At 34.8% G+C, this 22,247-nt stretch overlaps 1 protein-coding gene across 3 annotated transcripts; it reads right to left on the bottom strand.

The window, feature by feature from the left end:
- Nucleotides 1-3,377: 3,377 nt before the first annotated feature.
- Nucleotides 3,378-14,955, bottom strand: LOC7487417 (SUPPRESSOR OF ABI3-5). Of its 3 annotated transcripts, none has more exons than XM_024598419.2 (16): nt 14,790-14,955; nt 13,786-13,901; nt 13,532-13,572; nt 12,551-13,271; nt 12,386-12,457; nt 12,201-12,293; nt 12,044-12,123; nt 11,593-11,731; nt 10,831-10,918; nt 10,662-10,753; nt 10,503-10,571; nt 9,738-9,911; nt 8,671-8,863; nt 4,754-5,710; nt 4,334-4,512; nt 3,378-3,704 (listed from the first exon to the last, which is right to left on the bottom strand). In XM_024598419.2, exons 2-16 carry the CDS (start codon nt 13,831-13,833, stop codon nt 3,525-3,527), a joined length of 3,126 nt encoding a protein of 1,041 aa, XP_024454187.1. In that variant the 5' UTR covers nt 13,834-13,901; nt 14,790-14,955; the 3' UTR covers nt 3,378-3,524. The 3 variants fall into 3 exon arrangements, with proteins under 3 accessions (XP_024454187.1, XP_024454189.1, XP_024454188.1); XM_024598421.2 differs by having other exon boundaries at nt 11,593-11,728; XM_024598420.2 differs by having other exon boundaries at nt 12,551-13,268.
- Between the last annotated feature and the right edge of the window lie 7,292 nt (nt 14,956-22,247).

Raw genomic sequence — 22,247 nt, 5'->3', positions numbered from 1 at the left:
CAAAAAGAGACTCCTAACTATATAATAGTTTTTATTTGGTTCCTCAAATATTTTTTTTTTCCTAATAAGACCCTTCAAAGCTCATTCACAATCTTCTTTCAAATTCATGTAAATCTGGAAGAGTGTGGCTCAACTTGTCAAATTCTAAGTTTGTTTTCTAAGTATCACCGGTTCAAGTTCTATAAATTTCAGGGCTACTAGAGGCTTACATGGTCATTAACTTTAAGGCTCATGGGATTAATCGAGATGCGCGCAAGTTGGACCGGACACCCACGTTAATAAAGAAAATAATATACAAGTTTCAAAAATCTCTTTAATTAATATTTATCTCCTTTCCACTCTTTCAATAACTTCTTAGAGGAATTCCCAGAACAAATTGAAATTGAGTCTATGCCTCCCTCCCTCCCTCCCTCCCTCTAGATTAAATCAACTGACATCTGTTCTCTTGCAATAATCTCTCTTTGGTAATAATAAAAAAAAAAAAAAAAAAACTTGGAAGGGTCAAAACCTCCTCGAAGGGACCAAGAAAATGGTTGTTATAACTATCCCTTATTTGGAGTGTAGTGCAGTGTACAGGCAATTGCATTATATGACTGCTACCATGCCTTTAAAAAAACACAAATATTTGTGTTGGGCTCTATATTTTGTAGGTTTCCTGAAGGGGTTTTGGTTTGTTTTTAATACACAAGTGGGAGGAACGAAGCCAATACTACAAGAAGATGAGAATTATTAGCCTCATGGAGGACCATAGGCACTTTAACCTCTCAGCTGACATGTACTAGCTTGCAGCACATGAGCACAGGGATTGCACTTGTTCATACTTGTCCATTTCCCTTTGTTTTTTCTGAGACATATCATGTGGTGTTCTTTAGTTAATTTGGGTATATTAATTAAAGCTAAATTCAATTTTTTAACCACTAAGAATTCACTAATGTTTGATTATAACCCATATCTTGCAAAAAAAAAAAAAAGTTACCATAACCGAAGCACATGCTTCTCATATAATTTGATTGCTTGGAATATGTCTTGGAGGTGTAATGCCATCAAAAGGACAAAGCCAAATCTTTGATGATACAAATGTAATCTTTAGCTGGGCATATGTGGGATCGATGAAGTTGTTTGAGGGCCCTTTTTCTTAGAACGAAACAATACTAAGGTTGTTGAGGCTAGATAATTCACTTATAATTCTTCGAGTTTTGGATATATATATATATATATATAAAATGAATTGTCCATATTTTCAATGTCAATCTAAACAAGAAAGAAAACGAATAATTCTGAGAGTTGTAGTTTAATTGCTTTGTTATTTAAAGATTACAAGTTTGAGTTTTACATATGGTCGTTAATTTTAGGGCCCGTGAAATTAGTTGAGGTACACGCAAGCTAACATGGACATCTATATTAATAAAAAAAAAAGTCTTTTTGGGTCTAAAATTTTTTATTTTAAATTAAGTCTTTTAATGTTTTAAGATATTTTAATATCGGAATTCTATAGAAAAGTACCCGCACAGTACACCGACGTGCGGCACGAGTCTAGAAATCTGGATGGATGGCATCATGGTGGGCTCATTGTTTGAAAAGTGAAGGATTAGTCATTGAGCAATATGATTCCCCACTCTTTTACTAGTCTCTCTCATTCTTTGGATTTGGCCACACCAGAGTACATCAAGCTTTTTGTCAATTGTAGATGTTCTTCATAGTAGACTTTTCTAGCGCAAATAAAGCTAGGGATCTTGAAAACATTCCTAGTGCCATTATATTCATTGCATGTTTTAAGCTTTGTGACAAGTCAACAGGAACTATTAAAATTGGATCATAGAAATTAGCATTATTCATTTCAAAATGATCATCATTTATGTTTGTCTACGCGGTAACGTCACGTTTTAAATTTTAAAAAACATTATTTTTCAAATGCAATTTGAAAAATAGCCTAAAAAACTAATAACAACAAGAAAGGAGAATAAATATTATTGCCAACACTGCCAATTTTCCAATCTTGCTAAGGAAGTAGTCAAGGAAGATTTTATAGATTAAAGCTAAGCTCTTTCCTTCCACTTCTTTCAAGAAAGACTGGACTAAGATCCTGAGAAAACATCCAATCAAAATGAGTATTTGAGGATTCAGATTCTGGGAAAATGCCTCTGTATTCCTGTGGTTGCATTTTCCACAGAATTTCACTACCTGTGATGAAGACTTTCAGTAGACTTTTCATAATATCTTTTTCCTTGCGGAAACAGCCAGGTTGTTGTATTGTATAGGTTAACTTTGTACTTGTTTTTTTGAGGTCAATGTGGAAAGCAAAGCAAGTGGTTGTAGAATTCCGATTACTTTTTAAAATATATTCTATTTATAAATGTATTAAAATAATATTTTTTTTATTTTTAAAAAATTATTTTTGATATCAGCATATTAAAATAATTTAAAAATACTAAAAAAAATTTAATTTTAAATAAAAAAAAATTTAAATTTTTTAAAATAATTTTAAAAACGCTTTTAAAACAAACAGGGCAACCTTCCTTGAGCAAGACTTTAGTCATACATAGAAGTAAACAAAACCCCATAGGAAGAGTTAAATATGGAGTTTAGTTATTTTCTTGAGATATAAAAAATTGAGATAATAAAAATAAAAATTTATCCTTTTATTTTAAAAATATGAAAATTCAATCCAAAGTTGTTTTTTTTATGTCTTTACAATCTTTATATCTTCTTTTTTTATATATATAATGAAACACTAATTAAATATAATCCAAGAAAATGAAAAATAATTAGATATATGTTTTGCCTGTTAAAAAGTATTTAATTAATTGACATACATCATAACCATAATTTTACTCTAAAATCTTTCTTGAAATCTTAATTAAAAAAAAACTATAATTTATAACCTTTTTTTTTAATTTATATTTTCAAACTACAACCATAAAATCCATCAATACACGAAACATGAAAACATGAAAACATGGAAGGGAAGAAAGTCGGACCCAAAAATCCTGTGAAATGGTCAAATCTATAGTCCTCCATCAAAGTTGATCACAACCAAACAGCCTCCTATGTATTTGATCAAACCATCAGTGATTATTCAGATTGAGTCGTTTTGCAGTGGGCTTTGTCAATATTGTCTGTAGCTGCTGCCTGCTGTCGAATGCAAGCTCAGTTCAAGAAGAATAATACTTAGCGCAACCAAGTTCTTTAATTGAACATGGAATTTATTCATCCCTTTCTTAGGTTTTTACCTTGTACTATTAACCTATTCATCCCTTTCGATTTTCCCTTTTCTTTTTGGTCATTACAATGGCATGTTGGTATTTGATATTGGTGCACCTTTGGCTGCAGGCAGGACTGCAACTCTTGTCATCGGGGAAGAAAAGGAATCGAAACAATTGAGACAAGATTCTGGAATTTCTATAAATTAATTTTCACAAGTCTACAGAAGGAATTTGAGCTACAGTAAATCACCTAAATGCATTTGCCCCACAAAATACCACGATGTCCTCAGCTTCAGAGCCTAAGCGGCAAATCTACAACCCCTACGACATCTCCCTGAACCTGGCAAGGGCCTTCTTTTGAATCAGCGTTTTGTAACTATCCCCAGCCTGTACCTCAAGGCTAGGATCCAACTTCTTCTGCTGACTCCCAAGTCCTGCTCTCCTATCTATGGCTTGAGCTTGGACTGGTTCAATCATTCCACTTCCATCCTTCCCCAGTCCCTGCAAATCACATCGATCACCAAAAACCAGAGAAGACAATCCCCACAGTGAATAAGAATTAGAATCCAGTTACATGAATGCTGCAAAAGCATTGACCACCAGTATATTCGATTCAACTTTAGCAGTGTAGGGCAGCAAACAAGTAACAGAACATTGTAGCCATAAAAAGATGAGAGGAAAATCATATGATAGAAGTAATTTCGAATATTGGCAAAACTGTAATGAAACTAGTTGCATGCTTGATGCAAAAGCATTGACAACCAGTATATATGATTCAACTTTAACGGTGTAGGGCAGCAAGCAAGTAACAGAACATAGTGGCCATTAAGAGATGAGAGGAACATCATATGATAGAAGTCATTTCGAATATTGGCAAAACTGTACAGAAATGGAAGATTTTTTAAGAGCACTTTTGAGAATTTGCTTTCAAAATACTTAGAATATGATTATAGAAAAGGAAGAAAAGGCTGCACTAACTAAAACCCATATTTCACAAGGATGACTGGCATCGTTATCAGCAGTAACCAATGATTTACAGCCTACAACCCATTTCAAAAGAATAACCATTGCGAACAGTGGTCAATAAATTAGCAGTTAAAATTGTCAGGAGCAAGAGAAAGGAATGATACCGAGCCTTCTTGCCAGCCCATATTGCGAAGCATTCGATTGCCTACATTGCTCTCGCCAAGTGCCTTGTCAGCTGTAATCACCTCATAGCTCTGAGCATCTCCAATCCCACGTCCTCCTCCAACACCAGGGGGAAATGGCATTGAATCCAAAGCACTCCTTTTGAATGCAGACTCTCGATCTTTAAGAGATCACAAATAGAAAACACAAAGGATTCCTCACAAGTTAATATTTCTATCAAGACATAAAGTAAAGTGTTGGGACCCATTCACTCAGACCGAGAAGTTTGAGAAAACCAAGATCTGATAGATATCCAGGGCAACTAAGCAGACAGAAGTAAAAGGTACCAAGTACAGTGTTCCTAATATCTTATGACCTTGTAAAAATAAAGGTATAGTAAAAAACATATCGCTAAAACTTACGTGAATCCATGTCAGGCAAATCATCTCCCACAGAAGATGAACCATACAAACTCCTCCTTTCAGCTGCTCGATCCCTGTAGGAAGTCTGTGGTTGCTCCTTGTGAGTAGAAGCAGAAGGCAGTGGCATTTCAGAAAATCTCCTCTTTCCACTCACAGCAGCAACAGGTGGTGTGTAAGAGCCCAACGCAGATGCATCTGTCCTAAAAGGAGTTGCAGCTGGAAATGTATCAGAATTTGTTGATGAACCTGCCATAGTTAGTGGTATGGCAGCATTGGATGTAGAAACACCAGCAGATGGTATAGAATATGAAGTATCAGACTTCACAACACCTCGTCCAGAGCCCCTTATAACTCCCATCAAAGTCCCTCCTGAACTGTTGCTCGCAGGTCTTGGCTTCACTGGAGACTCCAAACCAGTAGTTTGGGCAGATGGGGTTGCGGCAACTCCTGAACTGGACATAGTGTTCTCCTTTGTGGTTGTTGAATCAGATTTAAACTTGCTCTTTGTGGATTGCCCAGCTGAAAAGAGCCTATCATCAGCTGGAACAGATGGGTGACTATCATCAAGAGCCACACGGGTGGCTTGTCCTTCATGACTCCTTTGCTTCCACATTGATAATACGTTGTTCATTTTCTTCTTGTTAGCCAAAATACTGCTCTTTGAAGCAAGTTTTATCTCTTTTGCCTTCTCCTTCTCTTTCTTCTCAGCAGCTAATGCTGCTGTAGCAGCAGCCTGGACTGCATCATGTAACGAGGCAGGCTTCTCCACGGATGATGTTATAGTAGCAGCCGGTGCAGAAATTACAACTTTTCTGTTACTGGAACCATCAGATGACTTGGAATTCTCGGACTGTTTACCAGAAGCTTTATTGTCACTGTTCTCCGTGTAAGGGATGTACTGCTGAGTTTGCTGGTCATATGTGTACCAAACCCCACTGTTACCATCATAATAAAGACCTGCATATTACAAGTGCATAATACTCAATCAAAGAGCCGATGACTTGCAAAGGAATTATGATTTCAGCTTAAACTCCTAAGATGACCCATGTAGAATGCTAGTAACAACTATTCAAACTGTATTCAAAGTTCTTGTCCTAGAAAATAATTCTAAACAGAGCATAAAACATTCCCCATGCTAGCAGGAAATATGATCACCTTAATGGCAAATGCACATTCTACTAGGGTTTAAACCTCACAAAGTTTCACTCCAAAACATACCAAACACCATATCAATCAGAAGGGGTATATGATTCCCCACCCAAATTCTTTTAACAGACATCCCCGTGGATACAAAAAAATTTATCTCATACAATGCAATTGCAATTCCACACCATGCCTGGGTCTCTGTGCACTTTCCGAGGAGCATGTTTTTAGTTCACAGCAACAAACATGAAAAAAATTCCTAGAAGACAACCACTTCACCACAGCAAAATAATCTCTTCCTGCCGAATCTTTGAAGATGTTCCCAACAGTGTTGTCAAATGGTGCCTGGGTGCTCGCTTAAGCGCCGGTGGGGAGGCGAGGCGAGGCGAAGCCGTGGCACCTTTCTTAGCCTGTGCATGGGAGGCAGGCGATAAAGGTGTCGCCTGATGAAAATTATATGACACTGACACTGACACTGACACTCAGGATTAGTTTGAAGAGACGTCTCTTTGATTTCTGCTTTTTTTTAAAAAATGACTTATATTTTGTCTTGTTCGTCTCCTTTTCTGGTCTTACACAAGAAAAAAACATAAGGGTAGTTTTGTAAAAAACATAGATTAAGGTAAAAAAGAAAAAAAGAAACCGACGTGAAAGTTAAAGATGAAAAGAAACAGACGTGAAAATTGAAACAAGAACAGAAACAACCACGAAACACCACCAAAGAAGAAGAGAAAGAAGTCAAGAGTGAAGACAGATAAAAAACAAAGGTATTCCTTATGATTTTTTTCTTCTATCATCTCATCTTTTTCTTTCTTAATTTCTCATATAAAAATTCTACTAAGTTATATCATATAAAAATTCTGTGGAGCTGGACCTATGTATGTGGCAAATTACAAAGATTATTTGACCAAGTCATGACACATGCAGTTTGCTTGTATATGATATATATTATATTCTATCAATACAAAGATTACTTTTATATATTTTTGACCATGACTAGACTAGTACACACAGTTTGCTTGTGCGTGTGTGAGTGTGTGTAGTCAATATGCGTACTGAACTTGGCCACTTTTTCTCGATTAATTGTTACAAACTTACATCATGTTGACCATGTGTGTACTTGGGGGCTTGCCACCTCACCTGTTTTCAACTTTTCATTATTCCAGCAGTAGTGGTACTGTGATTATTTATTTGTAATCCCTAGAACCAATACTAGACAACAAACAAAGTTGAGAGGTATATGAACATCAAGTGCTAGAACTACACATGAAGAGGGATCATGTTCTAGTTTTAAACAAGTGCAGTATGGTTTAAGAGATGAAGATTTGGATTATAATCATGAAATGGACGATATGGAGAGCTCAAGTGAAGGAGAGGAAAGCATTGATGAAGATGTTTTTGAAGATTAATGAACAATGATGATATTTAAGTTTGCGTTTTAATCTATTTGGCTACTTACTACTTTAAATTGTTTTGTTTTGTTTTGTTTTAAAGGTGAAAAATGTAACTTTATATGACTATATGGTATTTTATATTTTCTTTTGATTTTCTAATGATCTAATCTTAATTGGTATATATTTTAGATTTATATATCATAATATAATATTATACATTTAGTTTTTTATATCATACAGGTTGAGCGCCTTTGTTCATTCGAGTGAGCACCTAGGTGTGCGCCTAGCACCTCGGGCATTTTCTAGGCTTGGCGCTTATTAGCACCTTTCGCCTTTGACAACACTGGTTCCCAAGGAACAATAACCAAGTTTTAAATTTTCATCACAATTCTCCTCAACAAGGAACCAAATTGAAAACAACTTGTCCAAGGAAACTAGACACAAAATTGCATCTTCAGAAAACTAGAAGTGAAGGTCAAAATGTTCCTCAAAAGAAATTTATGAGATTAATTTATGGATCGCAAGCCTCTAAAAGTAAAGCAGGCATACAGTTAAGTAGCTCCCGTCAATTCATGGATGACAATGAAGTAAATCACAAGCAAATGCACCATACATGTAAAGTTGTAAGCACCTTATTCCGTTTTATAAACTCATGTAGTTGTCCCACTACATTTTTCCTACTGCATACAAATCACCATTGTCCAGGCAGTTATTAGAAGCTGGGAATTTCAAGCTCCAAAGTTAAAATAGAAATAACAGTCAAAAAATCTCCACTGACTGTATATGCCCACACAAACTTATCAAAAAAAAAAGTAGGTCATATGTTCCCAAAATATTCTGCCTAATCAGCACTTTTGCAAGATCTACAGGAACTATCTTAGCATTTGCTCTCAAAATCTCAGTGACTAGCTTGAAACTTAATGATTTTGTACTAGCAAGAATGCTAGCGTTCCTAGAAAGACAGTTAAACATGAACATGATTTCCAAGTTCCACACAGGAATAGTATTCCCTCCTTTTTCTCTGCACAAGAGTATAATCAGATAAAACTTCTTGACAGGAATAAAAATGAAAATATATCTTTATACTACTTCAGGGAGGGAAAAATCTATTAGCTTGTACCAGGGAGAAAACCCATGGATAAAGCATTTGCAAAGAGCCAAACACACCAGTTATCTATCCAATTATACCACAAAAATGAAAACAGCAATGCCCCTTCTGGATTTTTTTTTAACATGAAGACAACAATCAGAAACTTGCCATCTAGTAAAAGATGCCTAGATCAAGTTACGACATTCATTATAACAATAGCTCAAATCCACAATGCATGCAAAATGTTATCTTCCACTAGGTGCAAATCAAACAAGAAATGTAGAAGGAACCTGTATTTCCATCAAAGTAGAAGCCAGAAGCAGCATCATAGTAATAACCAGATGCTTCATCCCACACAAAAGCAGATTGTGCAGCAGAACCATCCTTTTGGACTGTAATCTCCCCACCAGCTTGCTCCTGCCCACCGACAGATTGTTTTTCATCTGGGTTATATTCCTTAGGTGCCCAGCCAACAGCGTCATACTAAAAGATGAAAAAATAAAATTTGAAGAACTCAAATATCATATTTAAAATCAGCATATTCAAAAACCAGAAAGCAAGCACAAAGAATTAAGATGAAGGGTACAGGTAGTAATATAACTAGAATATAACAATAATATTCACTAATATTCCAAGAGACAGAGAAGTGATAGGGACAAGAAGAGAATTCTTAGGAGTTATATCTCCATTCAATGAACCATAACAAAACCTGTGTCTAATGCATCAATGAAATCACAAAAAGATCAACATCAAAAAGTTCGAGCACAAATCCATTAACGTGGAAGTAGCACCTTGACAAACACCCAGACACATTCATCTAAAGTTTTCCTTGTCAACCTGACTGATTGCCATAAACAAATTACAAGTTGATAGTGAAATTTAGTCTTTGATCAAAAGAAATGCCTACAGCCTCACAGATAATAATATAAAAAACTTCCTAAAGTGGCTATTCTGAGGTATGAAATAGATGTATCATATCAGAATATCAATTTTCTCTAATCTGTTCATCAATCTTCACTTCACAGAACCATTTCTCCAGAAAAAGGGGCCTTTGATATGAAGGTATCTTTTACATTTCTATGGTACATAGTACATAGTACATAGTACAAGTACAATGTCAACTTTCTCCAACTTCCCCACCAACAATCACTTCATGAAAAGCTTTCAGTGACTTCAAATAACAGAAAATTAAAGTAGTTTCTAGGCTGTGTTGATTTTCTTCATCCAAAAAAAAGTTGTTTTTCCCTGGGCTTTCAAATTCTAAGTATGAGCAAACCATGTAAAATTTAGTGCTTCAATTTAAAATGTGCGACAAAAAAGAAAATACAATAGTTGAAGAAAAGATTCATTGATATACCTGTTGTGCAAATGCCGCTGCCTCAATCGCAGCAGCTGCTAAGCTGCTTGACTGCGATGGTCCTGACGACCCTGGGCCAAGAATGCTCTTTGCATATGCCACTCTTAAGATCTGCCCATTCTTCTCAAGAGTGGTTCCATTGGTCGCATCAAGGGCTTTAGTAGCATCCTCAACCTACAAGACAAGAACCATATGATTGCAAAGAATGCATCTATTATTTCTGCTAGGAACTCCCTTTTGTTGTGTCTCTAATTCTGAAAAGAGCAAGTAAAATCTTCATACAGAGGGGCAGGGGTCTTGCAGGATGCAGAGGCCATACAACTAAAATTTCAAAAGAAAATCTTTAAGTAACACAAAGTACCTAAAGTACATCAGTCTGAAATGGGATTTCATTGGGTAGCTAAGCTATAGATATCAGCAACATTCAAAATATGCGACAACCACCATGGTACCACTGTTTGTATTAGTTTTATAGCCTAGAATGGAAGGTGAAAGGAAAAACAATACCACCAAATCATAGTTTGTTGTATAATCTTTCTAAATAATTTCATCATAAAAATACCACTGAATCACTGTTATTAAGTTTACCTTAGCTCCTAACATATATTTGTCAGTTGTGTATTGTTTATAATAAATTTGGACTCGTAATTGTTTGAATTGCATGACAACCATCAAAGATTATTTTGACTAAGAAAAACTGGAAAGCAAAAAATAAGAGGAACAAAATATTCAACAAATCCAATCACCAATAACAAATGAATTTACCGAATGGAAATGTACAAAGGCAAATCCCCTTGAAACATGAGTAAACTTGTCTCTAACCAGTCGAAGATCCTGCAAATTAGGAAAGATAAAAGCATGAACATGCCAAAAAAGGGGGGGATTTTCTAATAAAACAAAAATGAATTTTACAGCATTTTGTACCTTAATTGGAGCATGCTTGGAAAACTCATAGCGAAGCATCTCCTCATCCGCATTTTCATCCAATCCACGAACAACCAAAACATGAGTTGGGCCTGATTAGGTGTCAGCTTAGCAAGTTGTGGCATATATATTAAAACATGTCAGGAAAAAAGAAACATTTCAAACCAACCTGCCTCAAATCCTTTCTTTCCTGAGGATGGTGGATTTGATAAAGTCATATCTGCTGATGGTGCATCATCAGTTCGTGGCTCATTGCACTGCAACATATAATAAAAGAGGCCATTCAACGATTTGTTTTCAAGGATCTTAATTCTCAAACCATTATAAAATCCACCAGAATCCCTGGGTAAAGTTTTTCTTTTCCATTTGCTGTAAAATCATTAAGCAAGAGCTCTGCACAAAAGAATTACAAGTCCATACTATTTAACCAAAGCACGTCACAAAGCAAAGTGGAAATCTATCCCTTGTACGAGACCCCTCTACTAGAGCTAAGGGGTCTTCAGCTTAAGTGAAAAGAGCACATGCTTAACACAAACGAGGGAAATAAAGGATCACTTGAAGAAGCTGAAACTTATTAGGGACTTCGGGAACAAGAAACATTGGGCACTTCACTTAATAGAAGGGAGAGGAAAAGGAGACTCGTCAAATCAGAAATAAGGCATAATGAGAGGTTAAGAAAAGGCTCTTATCACCATGGCATGTTAAAGGTGTCAATGTGACTTCCAACACACATTAACCTCCAAACAACACTAGAAAAAATAATGATTGTCATTTCAACACTTGACATGCGTGCTCAGCACCAGCGGGGAATTGTTCTTGCCGTGCTAGTGCTAACAAATGAAACTAATGGCTGATTGTGTATTCATAAAAAATTATAACTGTTCAACTTATAAAAAATCAAATAAGGAGAAAATGAGATGGAAAAACAAACCTGAAAGCAGGATGTACGCCTTGCAAAATTGACACAACCACAGATAGTGCACATCCAATCAGATGGCACTGTGATGTTTCTGTGCTGACCAGATTTCTCTTGACCAAAAGGCCCACCTGCCCCCCCAGTTGGTTTACTACTGAAAGACAACAGAAATCAAAGTGATAATGGTTATGCTTGAAGCCAAAAATGTGTCATAGGGCCACCATATGTATGTATAACGACATTAATGTAGCGTTTTCATCAAAAAATGCCACCATCAGTCAGATATTGAAGGAGAATAGTGCTAGGGAAGCCAGCAACAGCTAAAGTAAGAATGTATCTGGAATTCACCAGTATGTGAGATCCAACATACATGCACAATGTACAACTTCGAGATACTAGCATGGAATAAATAATCACAATTGACTTTCATGATACCACAATCATGGCAATGATGAAAGAGAAATACCTGTACTCAAAGAAAAGCTTTCGGCCATCAACAACAAGACCATCATCCCCAATCCTATCCATCATTGTGCATGCTGCTCCCTGTTTCAGACAAAAACATTATTTGAATGCCATTCATGAAAGAAAATGCAACCTTGCCAGATTAGGCAGATAGATACCACAGAAGGAAAATCAATAAAGGCAAATCCACGGGAGATGCCAGAATTCCTCTCTTTGATTACACGAACATGGCGAAGTGGTCCCCACTCAGCCTGATGGCCACAAAAAGCAAATAAATGTTATGAAAACATCTAATGAGGAAAAGCAACAGTGCCCGGATAAAGAGTGTAAACTAAGACATTACAAGTATCTGGTAAAGATCTTCCTCGGTTGTCTTCTGTGAGAGACCCTTCACAACAACGGTTGCAGATGGGGCCTACAAGAGACAGAATTCTTGTTAAAGCCCGGTGACTCACCACAGATCAAGCCAGGCAGTAAATAACAATAAAGAAGGCTGTATGTAACATACCACGTCATAATGGCCACGCTGACGCTTGTGTTCACGGTCCCTCCTCCTTTCACTCCTCTCATGCCTGCCACCATCATAGCTGTCCTCCCTTTGACTTCGGCTATGACTTCGGCTCCGAGGAGACCTTGATCTAGGACGATCATCATATCCACGAGACCGAGATCGTTCATGCCGTCTGTGTGGACTCTGAGATTTTTCCTGACTCAAACCTCTCTTGTCATGTTCTCGATCATGGGATCCACGCCTCCTCCAATTGCCATCTCTCCTGCTGCCTCTTTCATAATCAGAATCATAACTATGCCTACCATATTCATAATCCCTCTCATGGCTATCCTCCCTATTTTGATAAGAAGTGTGTGACTTATAGTCATAATCATCATATGCATAATCATCACGGTCACGTTCCCCAAACCTAGAAGCCCTATCAAGTCCGTGATCACGGTAGTTGTCGATGCTGTGGTTGCCATCCCGATCATGAACAGCATCTATATCATGGTAAGTATCGAAGTATGGTCTCTCATGTCTCCTTGACTCCCTATCAAGTGGGTATTCTTCTTCATAACTTCTCCTTCTTGATTGAGGCCAAACATCAACAGCAGGAGGTGGGGGATAGTTCTCTCTCTCTAGAATGTTCCGGGGGATGGCATGTCTTGGGTATCCATTATCCCTTGAATACCGGTCATTGATAAACCTCCTCTCATCATATGAACCACCACCCCTGCTAAAATAAAATAATTTAATGGAAGGGCAGACATGAAAAATCATGAGCCAAAGCTTGAAAAAGAAATAATGACAATAAGATTACAGACCACAACAAAGGAGACATTTAGAAAATATCAAGCATAAGAGGCTTCTGGAAAATCTTGCATGAAATAAATACCTTAAGCAACAAAACTCAAAAAGGAAAATAAGAGTACACAAATTTTCAAATAAAATATTTTACCATGAAAGCCCTGACAGCAAGCATCGGGCCTTACTTACCGGTAGTTAGGCTCATGGACTGCACCATACCCCTCCAGAGCCTGTGGATTCAAGAGAATAAGCTTATGTCAGCAACAAATACCAATCAAGATAGGAGGAGGTTACGCAAATCCATTCCATATCCTCACTGCCCCCAACAGCTTTCTCTTATTTTTCTTTTAAGGATGAGATAGATGATGCCCAAAAACTAATGGACAATCCTAAAAAATTTCTTGCATTTTTATCAGTATTTTTAAGGAGGAAACCACAATTACGCTGTTATTATCCCATCCTTGCTGAAGGCCATAGCGACCAGGATCCATGTCTTGCAAGCAAAACCACTCTGCAATGCTCTTTCTCGATGATCGAATGTTCTAATTCCTTTTATTCCCTGTAATATATGCACAAAAGAAACAGACACACAACAGTCATGCCCTTGAATCAACCTTTACTCAATAATTCCCCCACGTATCGAGTTCTTATTAGCCTTGACGTTCGTAAATCTTCAAATAAAATCAAATCCACTCCACAAACCAAGATTTAACCAAGACCGACTTGACCATTCCTCCAAAATTCTCTCAACAACAACGAAACAAATATAAAAGCCATGATCTTGATTAGCAGAAACCAAACACCGCATCCACAAAATAAAGTTATACAGGAAAAAAAAACTCAAATTGTGAATTGCGTTATAAAAACAAAATCAACAGAACAACTTCTTCATATTAACAGATAAAGATCGGCTAAAAATGCCACAATATTCTCTCCATTACAATTTACACTGCAAAATTAAAAAAAAAAAAAATTCAGATAAAACCAAACCCACTTCAGAAAATCAAGAGACAAACAAAACCCATTCCATCATTTGTCCAGAATTATCTAAAAAAAATATAAGCAATGATCTTGACAATCAAAACCCAACCCATAACTAAATATCATCCAAGATTCAATTATACACGAATCAAAAAAAAAAAAAAAAACCTCAAAAAATTGTGCATATCACTTCTAAAATCTCTCTTTTGACACAACAAAGTATAGAAAGTAGGGTTCTTATCATCGAATAACACAGAACCATCAGCTTAGTATCATAACTCAAATGAAAAAAAATCCCGCAAAATTGTGAATTTGCATAATAGAAATGTCTCTATCAAATAAAAAAAATCATAAAATAACAGAAACCCATCAGCTATATATATGTGTATGTATCTATAGTACAATTAATATTGCAAAATTTGAAGTGAGTCTTTAATTTTTGAAACTAAATCAAATCAGTGCATACCAGGCAAACCGTGGATGCGATTTGATATGAAAAAATAAGCGTTTTTCTCCGAATTGGGATTTGTTGTTTCTTCTTTCTCGTACCAACGATCGGTTCTTGTAACAAAGTTTGGTTCTTGCGATTGTTAGAATTGTTGTTGTTGTTGGGTTTTTGGTTTCGTCTATGTTTGCTTTTAGGGTTACGGACGTTTGTTTCCTCGGACGAAGAGACTTTTTGTCGATGACAAAAGTAAATAAAGCTAATTTGTTTAGGAGGTGTTTTGTTTTTTCACTCTTATTACTACTCTCCTTCGTATATTTTAAAATTAGTCCATACCTTATTTCATAATTTTATATTAATCTTTTTTAAGAAATCAAAGTGATAAAATCTAACTTTATGATTCAATTTGGCAAGATACTAATTCATGGCAGTGATAGAAAATCCAGATGTTATTTCAAGATATTTGGGTTAAAAAAATAATTAATTCAATTTGATTTAATTAAAAATTTAAGTACTCAATTCATAAAGTAAAAACTACTTAAAACACATTAATTATTTTAAAAAAAGAATTTGTCAAAATACTTTTATTTTGATTATTTAAAAAAAATATCAATTTAAATTAACCTACTTATCTTGTGATCGGATTTTAAAATTATAACTTTAGAACTTGGCCTAGCTAAATTAAATTTTTTTCTCTGTTTTTTTTTAGTCCCCCAATAAATACTAACTTTTTTATTGAGTCATCAATTTTATTCCACCCAAGTTTAATTAATTTTTTTTTAATTTAGTTTCTAATTCTTTAATAGCTCGTTAACTTAGTCTCACTTTTTATCCCGATCAAACTAAATAAAAACCTAACATGAAAGAGAAGTTGGGAAAGCATGAAGAAGAAGACAATTGACGAGTCGAATTAACATGATCTAGTTCGTGAATTTTACAGTTAACACATGTTTGTCATTAACGATTCAATATAATAGTCTCAAAATTAAACAAATGCATTAAATTTGCTTGACACGAAATATTTTTTTATGTTGTTACGATCACGTCTGTATTTTATTTTATTTTTAGTTGTTGAAAAAAAAATTACTATGTCCTACAGCAAAGCACAAGACAGCTGGCTAATACTCAACTAATCTCACAAGAATTTCTTAAACTATCTAGCTTTTGAAAGCATCGTGTAATTACAATTAAAAAACATGTAAGCAAGGCCATGGTCATGCTCAAATCGATCCCAAATGTCATTTTGAAGAATTTTGAAGAAATTGAGGAGAAAAAAAATAGTGTCACCATGGAAGACACTTCATTCTTTAAGTCTTAACGTCCTGTTTGTTTTTGCGTTTTAAAAGTATTTTTAAAAAAATTTAAAATTATTTTTTTACTTCAAATTAATATTTTTTGTGTTTTTAGATCATTTTGATATGCTTATTTTAAAAATAATTTTTAAAAAATAAAAAATATATTATTTTAATATATTTATAAGTAAAAATCACTTTAAAAACAACCACAACCACACTTCCAAACAGATTTTCATGTTCGAAGCTCCTAGCCTCATGTAGTCAAAAGCACAAATGCTAGCCTCATTTTTTTTATATAGCAATTCGTAGATATAATCCTTGTAAAAATGAATTGCATCATATATACAATGATAATGATCAAAATCCATAAAAAAAAAAATTACCAAAACCTTGAATTAATTATAATCAGAAACAAGTAAGTGAGCAACAGATGTTATTAGCTGGGCTCGTTTGTCATCATTAATCATGATTATGATAATCGAGCTAAACCACGGGCTAGCTTATTACCAGTTCTCGGAGTATAACACAAGCGGAAAGATAAAAAGAAAAAAGAAAAAAAAAGATTTGCTAAGATCTATAATGCCTTCGATAACCATGTAGGTGGTGGCTCAGTGGTAAGAGCTTGGGATTAAGAGATTTGCTCTTTTTGTGGTCTCAGGTTCAAGCCATGTGGTTGCTCATATGATGGCCACTGGAGGCTTACATGGTCGTTAACTTCAGGGCTCGTGGTATTAGTCGAGATACACATAAACTGGCCCGAACACCTACATTAAACTAAAAAAATAGGAAAGGTCCGAGGCTCAACTTTGTTGGAGTTGTAAGAGATTAGTAATGAATTTATAAGTTCGAGGGAAAACCTTATCTCTTGAAACATAAAAACAAATGCATTGCGTGGTGTTTAATATTAATAATAGTTGATTTTTAAAATATATTTTTTTTACTTGAAAATATATTAAAATAATTTTTTTAAAAAAATAAAATTTTAATATTAATATACCAAAACAACTTCAAAAAAATAATCAATTCTTTTAAAAAACACAGGCTAGTCACATAAACAAAGAGTGACTAAGATAATGTTTGAGAATATAGTTGAAATCGTATTTTTTAAAAATTTAAATTTTTTTATTTAAAATTATTTTTTTTTGTTTTTAAATTTTTTTAATATGCTAATGTCAAAAATAATTTTTTAAAAATAAAAAAAATATTATTTAATATATTTTCAAGCAAATAACATTTTACACCATAACCACCATGACACTCTAAAAAACATAGCCACCGCTGCAGGAAGTAGAAGAGAGCTTTTCATATGCAGACACCATAATATCACCACGATCATTTCTGATGACTATTCCAACTCCTTTATTGCCATTCTCCCAAACAACATCATCAGAATGAAGCTTGTAGGAGCCTCGAGAAGCAGTGCATGCATTAATGGGAAATTGTGGTCGATCTGAACACTATCTGTAGACTCTTTAAACTGGTACAAGATCAACAGGTCTGAGCTAGTTCTCATAAGATTGATAGGATGAAGGATCTATTGATGCTCGAAATTAACACTGCTTATTACGAGATTTCCAAATTGTCCATGCGACCACTGCTGCAATTTCCCCAACTGACGTATCTTACTCAAGAACTTCAAGAACCATCATCCAGTTTGATACGCAATAAAGGACTAGCGAACCACAAGGATTTAGCATGTGGTCAATGTCACAAAGACCACAAGTTATATCTACAACTGCCTCTCTTGTAAGAAGATTTGATCGAATAGAAGAGCTATTTTTCAAAGCCCTCCACAGGAAGTGTCTGATTTTAGGAGGGATGTGCGTCGCCCATCTACTATTCTGCTTCACTAGCATATTGTAGGCATTCTTACCTGTAAAAACTACATTCTTCATGTAAAGTCAAACAATTTTGTCAGGAGGCCTCCTTGGATATAAATTCAATTTATGATCCCTGAAAAGGGAGGAAGATGCTGTCAACAAGATCATTATTCCACTCCATACCATTATCAGCCGTTAAATCCCTCACGGTTGCATCTTCAGCCAGTACTTTTGGAGGAGTCCAAATCTTGAAACCGTTCTGTTGTGGCAACCATGCATCGTTCCAAACCTTTATGGACTCCCCCTTGCTCACTCTCTATCTTGCGCCTTTAAACAGAAAATGTCGTGCCTTAACAAATACTAAATATCCAAGTATAGTTTGGGTAATTTCCTACTGTGCAGTGAGGAAGCTTGATCACTGATCTCAGCGTAGAACAATAGGTGCCTGATCTAATTTCTGAAGTCTTAGATTCTTGACAGATTGAGAAGAGATCATTCCAATTCTCATCACCTAAAAATCTGTCCAACCGTTCCTACTTCCTACACATCTTGAGTTCCTACCCTTCCATTAGTCCATGTAAAACGAAAAGCAGTAAAGCCAATATCATGCAATTTACAATCATGCAAGACATAATGGAAAACTTGAATAAATTTTGATTCTCGAAGCTGCCCTCCTTTCTTCTCTTGCAGATACAGAATTTCATTAAGGTCCCCAAAAACCAGCCATGGAAGATTAGATTGTTGCCGAAGTTGTCTCAGCCAAGTCCATGTCTTATGTTTGTTTACATCTTCCATCCAAAACTCCAATTACCGTCAAGAACAAATTAGCATCTGGTTGCTTGACTTCCATATCTTCATATTGTTGAGCCTATATAAAATCAAACCTCCCTTTCTTTCACTATCTTCTCCATTAATTTCTTGTTGGTTGTTCCCACATTGCGGATTTCATACTTGCCATACTGTATCGCAGCTTAACATTATGAGTTTGATCTATTACTTTTTGCATTTTCCAGGTCATTGCATTGTTCTGTTGAGAGGCATTACGCTGCTTTTTTCCAATAAGGTCACTACAGTCAGCCATGGTGTGTTTTTACGCTTGGTTTCAGGTCTTGAGATTCTTTTCCCTTTTGTTTTTTTCGTTTCATAGTTGCTTCACTGTTTTTCTGCAGTTTGTTGGCTTCTTATGACTTGATTTGTCGGTCAGGTGGCAATTAGCTCCTTTGGCTTTCGTTACGGTCACCTTTGCTTGAACAACGTGTGTGTCTCTTACGTTTCACATGCTTTGCTACCCCTCACTGATATGTTTTTCCTTTTTTACAGATTTGGAACGCTAGTTGCTTTGGCCCGTTGTTCACTTCTTTGCCCTTATCTTCGATTGACCTCGCTTTGATTCGAACATACAAGGCATACTTTTTTCTTATTATCTGATATATTTTCTTATTATTAGCACTCTTCCCAAAGGTTGCTCTTTTCATCATTTATCTTTTTTTTTTTCAAAAACTATGGAAGCGGCTAAACCTCAATGACACTTTACCTCGTGAACCTCTTGTATATATTTGATTTTTGGTTGTCATTGAAAAGGTGTTTTCCCCCTTTTAGTTTGCTTGCTCATCTAGAATTCTACCCTCATATGTAGATTCCTTAATGCTTTTTAATTGTACTATGTTTTTCCATTAGTTTCATGATCTGCGCTACACCGCAGATTTATTTTTTATTTTTATAAAAAAATTAAATCTTGATGTTGGCAGAACCCAAGGCTATTTGGGTCGTGTATAACATGACCCAAGTCTATTTTGGGTTCTGCAGCATGCGGGACCCAAAGATAGGTGGGGCTTGGCGCAGTCCAAGCACCACGTGTGCGCTGGGATATGCCTAGCACTGAGACAGGAGCCCAAGCACCACGTGTTTCCACGTGGTTTTTTTTCGATATTAATAACAGTTTTTTAAAATTTATTATTGATAATAATAATAGTAGTAGTAGTAATTTTTAATTTTACCTTTCAAATCAAATCTATTGTTGTTTTTCCATGCTAAGAATAATTTTTTTCTAATTTAGTAATTATTTTATTAATAATATTAATTATTATAAAAATAATAATATTTATAACACAAAAGATAATATTTTTAATATTAATATTTTTCATTATAAGAAAAATAATAATGTGGCTTTATACAAACCCAATATGCTTTCAATTTTTTATTTTTACTCTCATCTCCCTCTCCTTCACAGCAAAACTAAGACAACAAACCTTTTTCCTTCCCCTGCATTATTTTCCAGTGGAGCTTTGTTTAAGCAAGACAATGTTGCTTCTTAGCATGGATAAAATCCTTTACTTTGATAAATCTGCTGCTAAAGGTGTTATAACCTTTTTTGCAGGTAATTTTTTTTTGTCATGTGTTTCCATCGCCTCCCTACATCAATTTTGTTCTTTTACATTGCTGCCATTGGTTTTAAGGAAGCGTTTGGGAAAGTGATTTAACCCGCGTTCCTAAAAAATTTGAAATTTTATTTTTTTGCTAAAATTTAATATGGTTTGTACGTTTTGGATCGTTTTGATGTGCTGATGTCAAAAATGATTTTTAAAAAATGAAAAAACATCATTGATATGCATTTTGGCACGAAAAGTTATTTGAAAAGCACCCGCAACTACACTGCCAAACACGCTCTAAATCAGTAATCAAAACATATTACTAAGCTTTTTATTTGTCTTAATTAAACTTATTGTCATTTTACTTTGTCTTTCTTCTGCTGAGCTTACAGATCTGCTAAAACAAATTCTACAACCTGCTGCTAAAGCTGTTTCGTTCTTATCATTTTACTTTGAGGTGCACTTGTCAGATTAGCTTTTCATTATGCTTAGCTACCTTTGTGAAAAAACAACTTTTTGCCCACACTGTCTGATGAACTGTTGAGTTTTGATTGATGTCTCACTAGACTTGATTTTGTGGTTGCTCACAACCAATTTCTTCTGGGATTTTATCCCAATTTTCTGGGTTCATTAATTGTCTCAGTCTCTTACAGAACTAAATCAAACACATCGTGGAAAAGGAATAAACTCAGTTTGCTCATCGTAACCATTTTATTTTAACATAATCATCAATATGATCAAATTAATCCCTAAACAAAATAGAGTTTTCATTGCATACTTCTTACTTATTCCATCTATATTACTTGAGGCAAGTCACCGTTTCCTCGTTTGTCTTTGTCTAGATGGTCGAATAAATTACATATTTGTATATATAGCCTTAGTTCAAATAGCCGACTATGATACCAAATGATTCATATTAGTCTTTGTCCAAACAACCAACCAATTCATACATATGAATCCATAGTCTTTATCTAAATAGCAAATTATGATACCCACAATCCACATTAATTTTTGTCTAAACGCCCGACTAATTTACACATTTATGTTCATAGTCTTTGTCCAAATGACCGACTAATTCACACATTCATATCCATAGCTTCAATCCAAATAGTCGACTGTAATACCGAACAATCCTTCCATTTATTTCTAATTCAAACACTTAACACATCATTCAAATTATAGTATATAATTTGTTTATTCACATTTCAAACATATAATACAACATGTATGATATTTTAATAAGAATAAGGTGTCGAGCACCTACCTACTCTTCTTGTTAAATGAGCTCCTTCTGCGGAAGGTCTAGCTCTAGTGCTTCTTTTAATTTGAAAAGAGATGCTATAATTAGTATATCATCCACGTCATATCATAAGTCTACATTCATATAACAAAATTCTATTCTCACTTAACATTTTTTTATTATAATTATTCTCTTTGATTCCAACATATTGTACTTTCAATATTTTTCCTTTTAACTATCTATTCCATACTATTTCATCTCATATTTAATTTCCTTATTCTTCCATGATATACACATATAACACACATTTTTTCCTTTATATAAATTTTATAGCTATTTTAATTCTTGAATTTTTCATATTAACAAAGAACTATTGCAATTCTAATTAAATCATTCCTTTTTTTAAATCAAGTATTTTATATAATCAAAATTTCATATATGGCTGGCTTAAGATGCTAACTTCCCATTGATTTGTAAGTTGATTCTTTCCATCATTTCACTCTAATTAACAATCATTTTATGCAAATTAACCCATTTGCAATTAATTTCTCTTTTTCCCTGAATTTTGCTCGAACTTTAGAAGAGAAATTAGAGATTTCTTTCCCCACACATATCCATACTTCAAAAATAATAATTAAATAGAGTAAATTTTGAAACCAATTTATCACTTCCTTTGCAAGCTTCTCTTCTAATTATTCTTCATTCTCCAGAAAGCCCTTGTTCTTATCTCACTAACTCTCAACTTTTCATCTCCT

Source organism: Populus trichocarpa, chromosome 4 (assembly GCF_000002775.5).
Source record: "Populus trichocarpa isolate Nisqually-1 chromosome 4, P.trichocarpa_v4.1, whole genome shotgun sequence".
NCBI classification, from domain to species: Eukaryota; Viridiplantae; Streptophyta; class Magnoliopsida; order Malpighiales; family Salicaceae; genus Populus; species Populus trichocarpa.
The sequence above is the reverse complement of the archived record's forward strand: the minus strand, read 5'-3'. Positions and strand labels throughout refer to the sequence as shown.

What these genes read in the sequence shown, in the direction of transcription:
- LOC7487417 (XM_024598419.2), bottom strand. Translation starts at nt 13,833, where the DNA reads ATGGATCCTGGTCGCTATGGCCTTCAGCAAGGATGGGATAATAACAGC. An exon ending in CAGCGGCATTTGCACAACAG is followed by an intron (nt 8,864 to 9,737) that starts GTATATCAATGA and finishes TTCATCTTTTAG; the next exon opens with TATGACGCTGTTGGCTGGGC. An exon ending in TGGGCTGGCAAGAAGGCTCG is followed by an intron (nt 3,705 to 4,333) that starts GTATCATTCCTT and finishes TGTGATTTGCAG; the next exon opens with GGACTGGGGAAGGATGGAAG.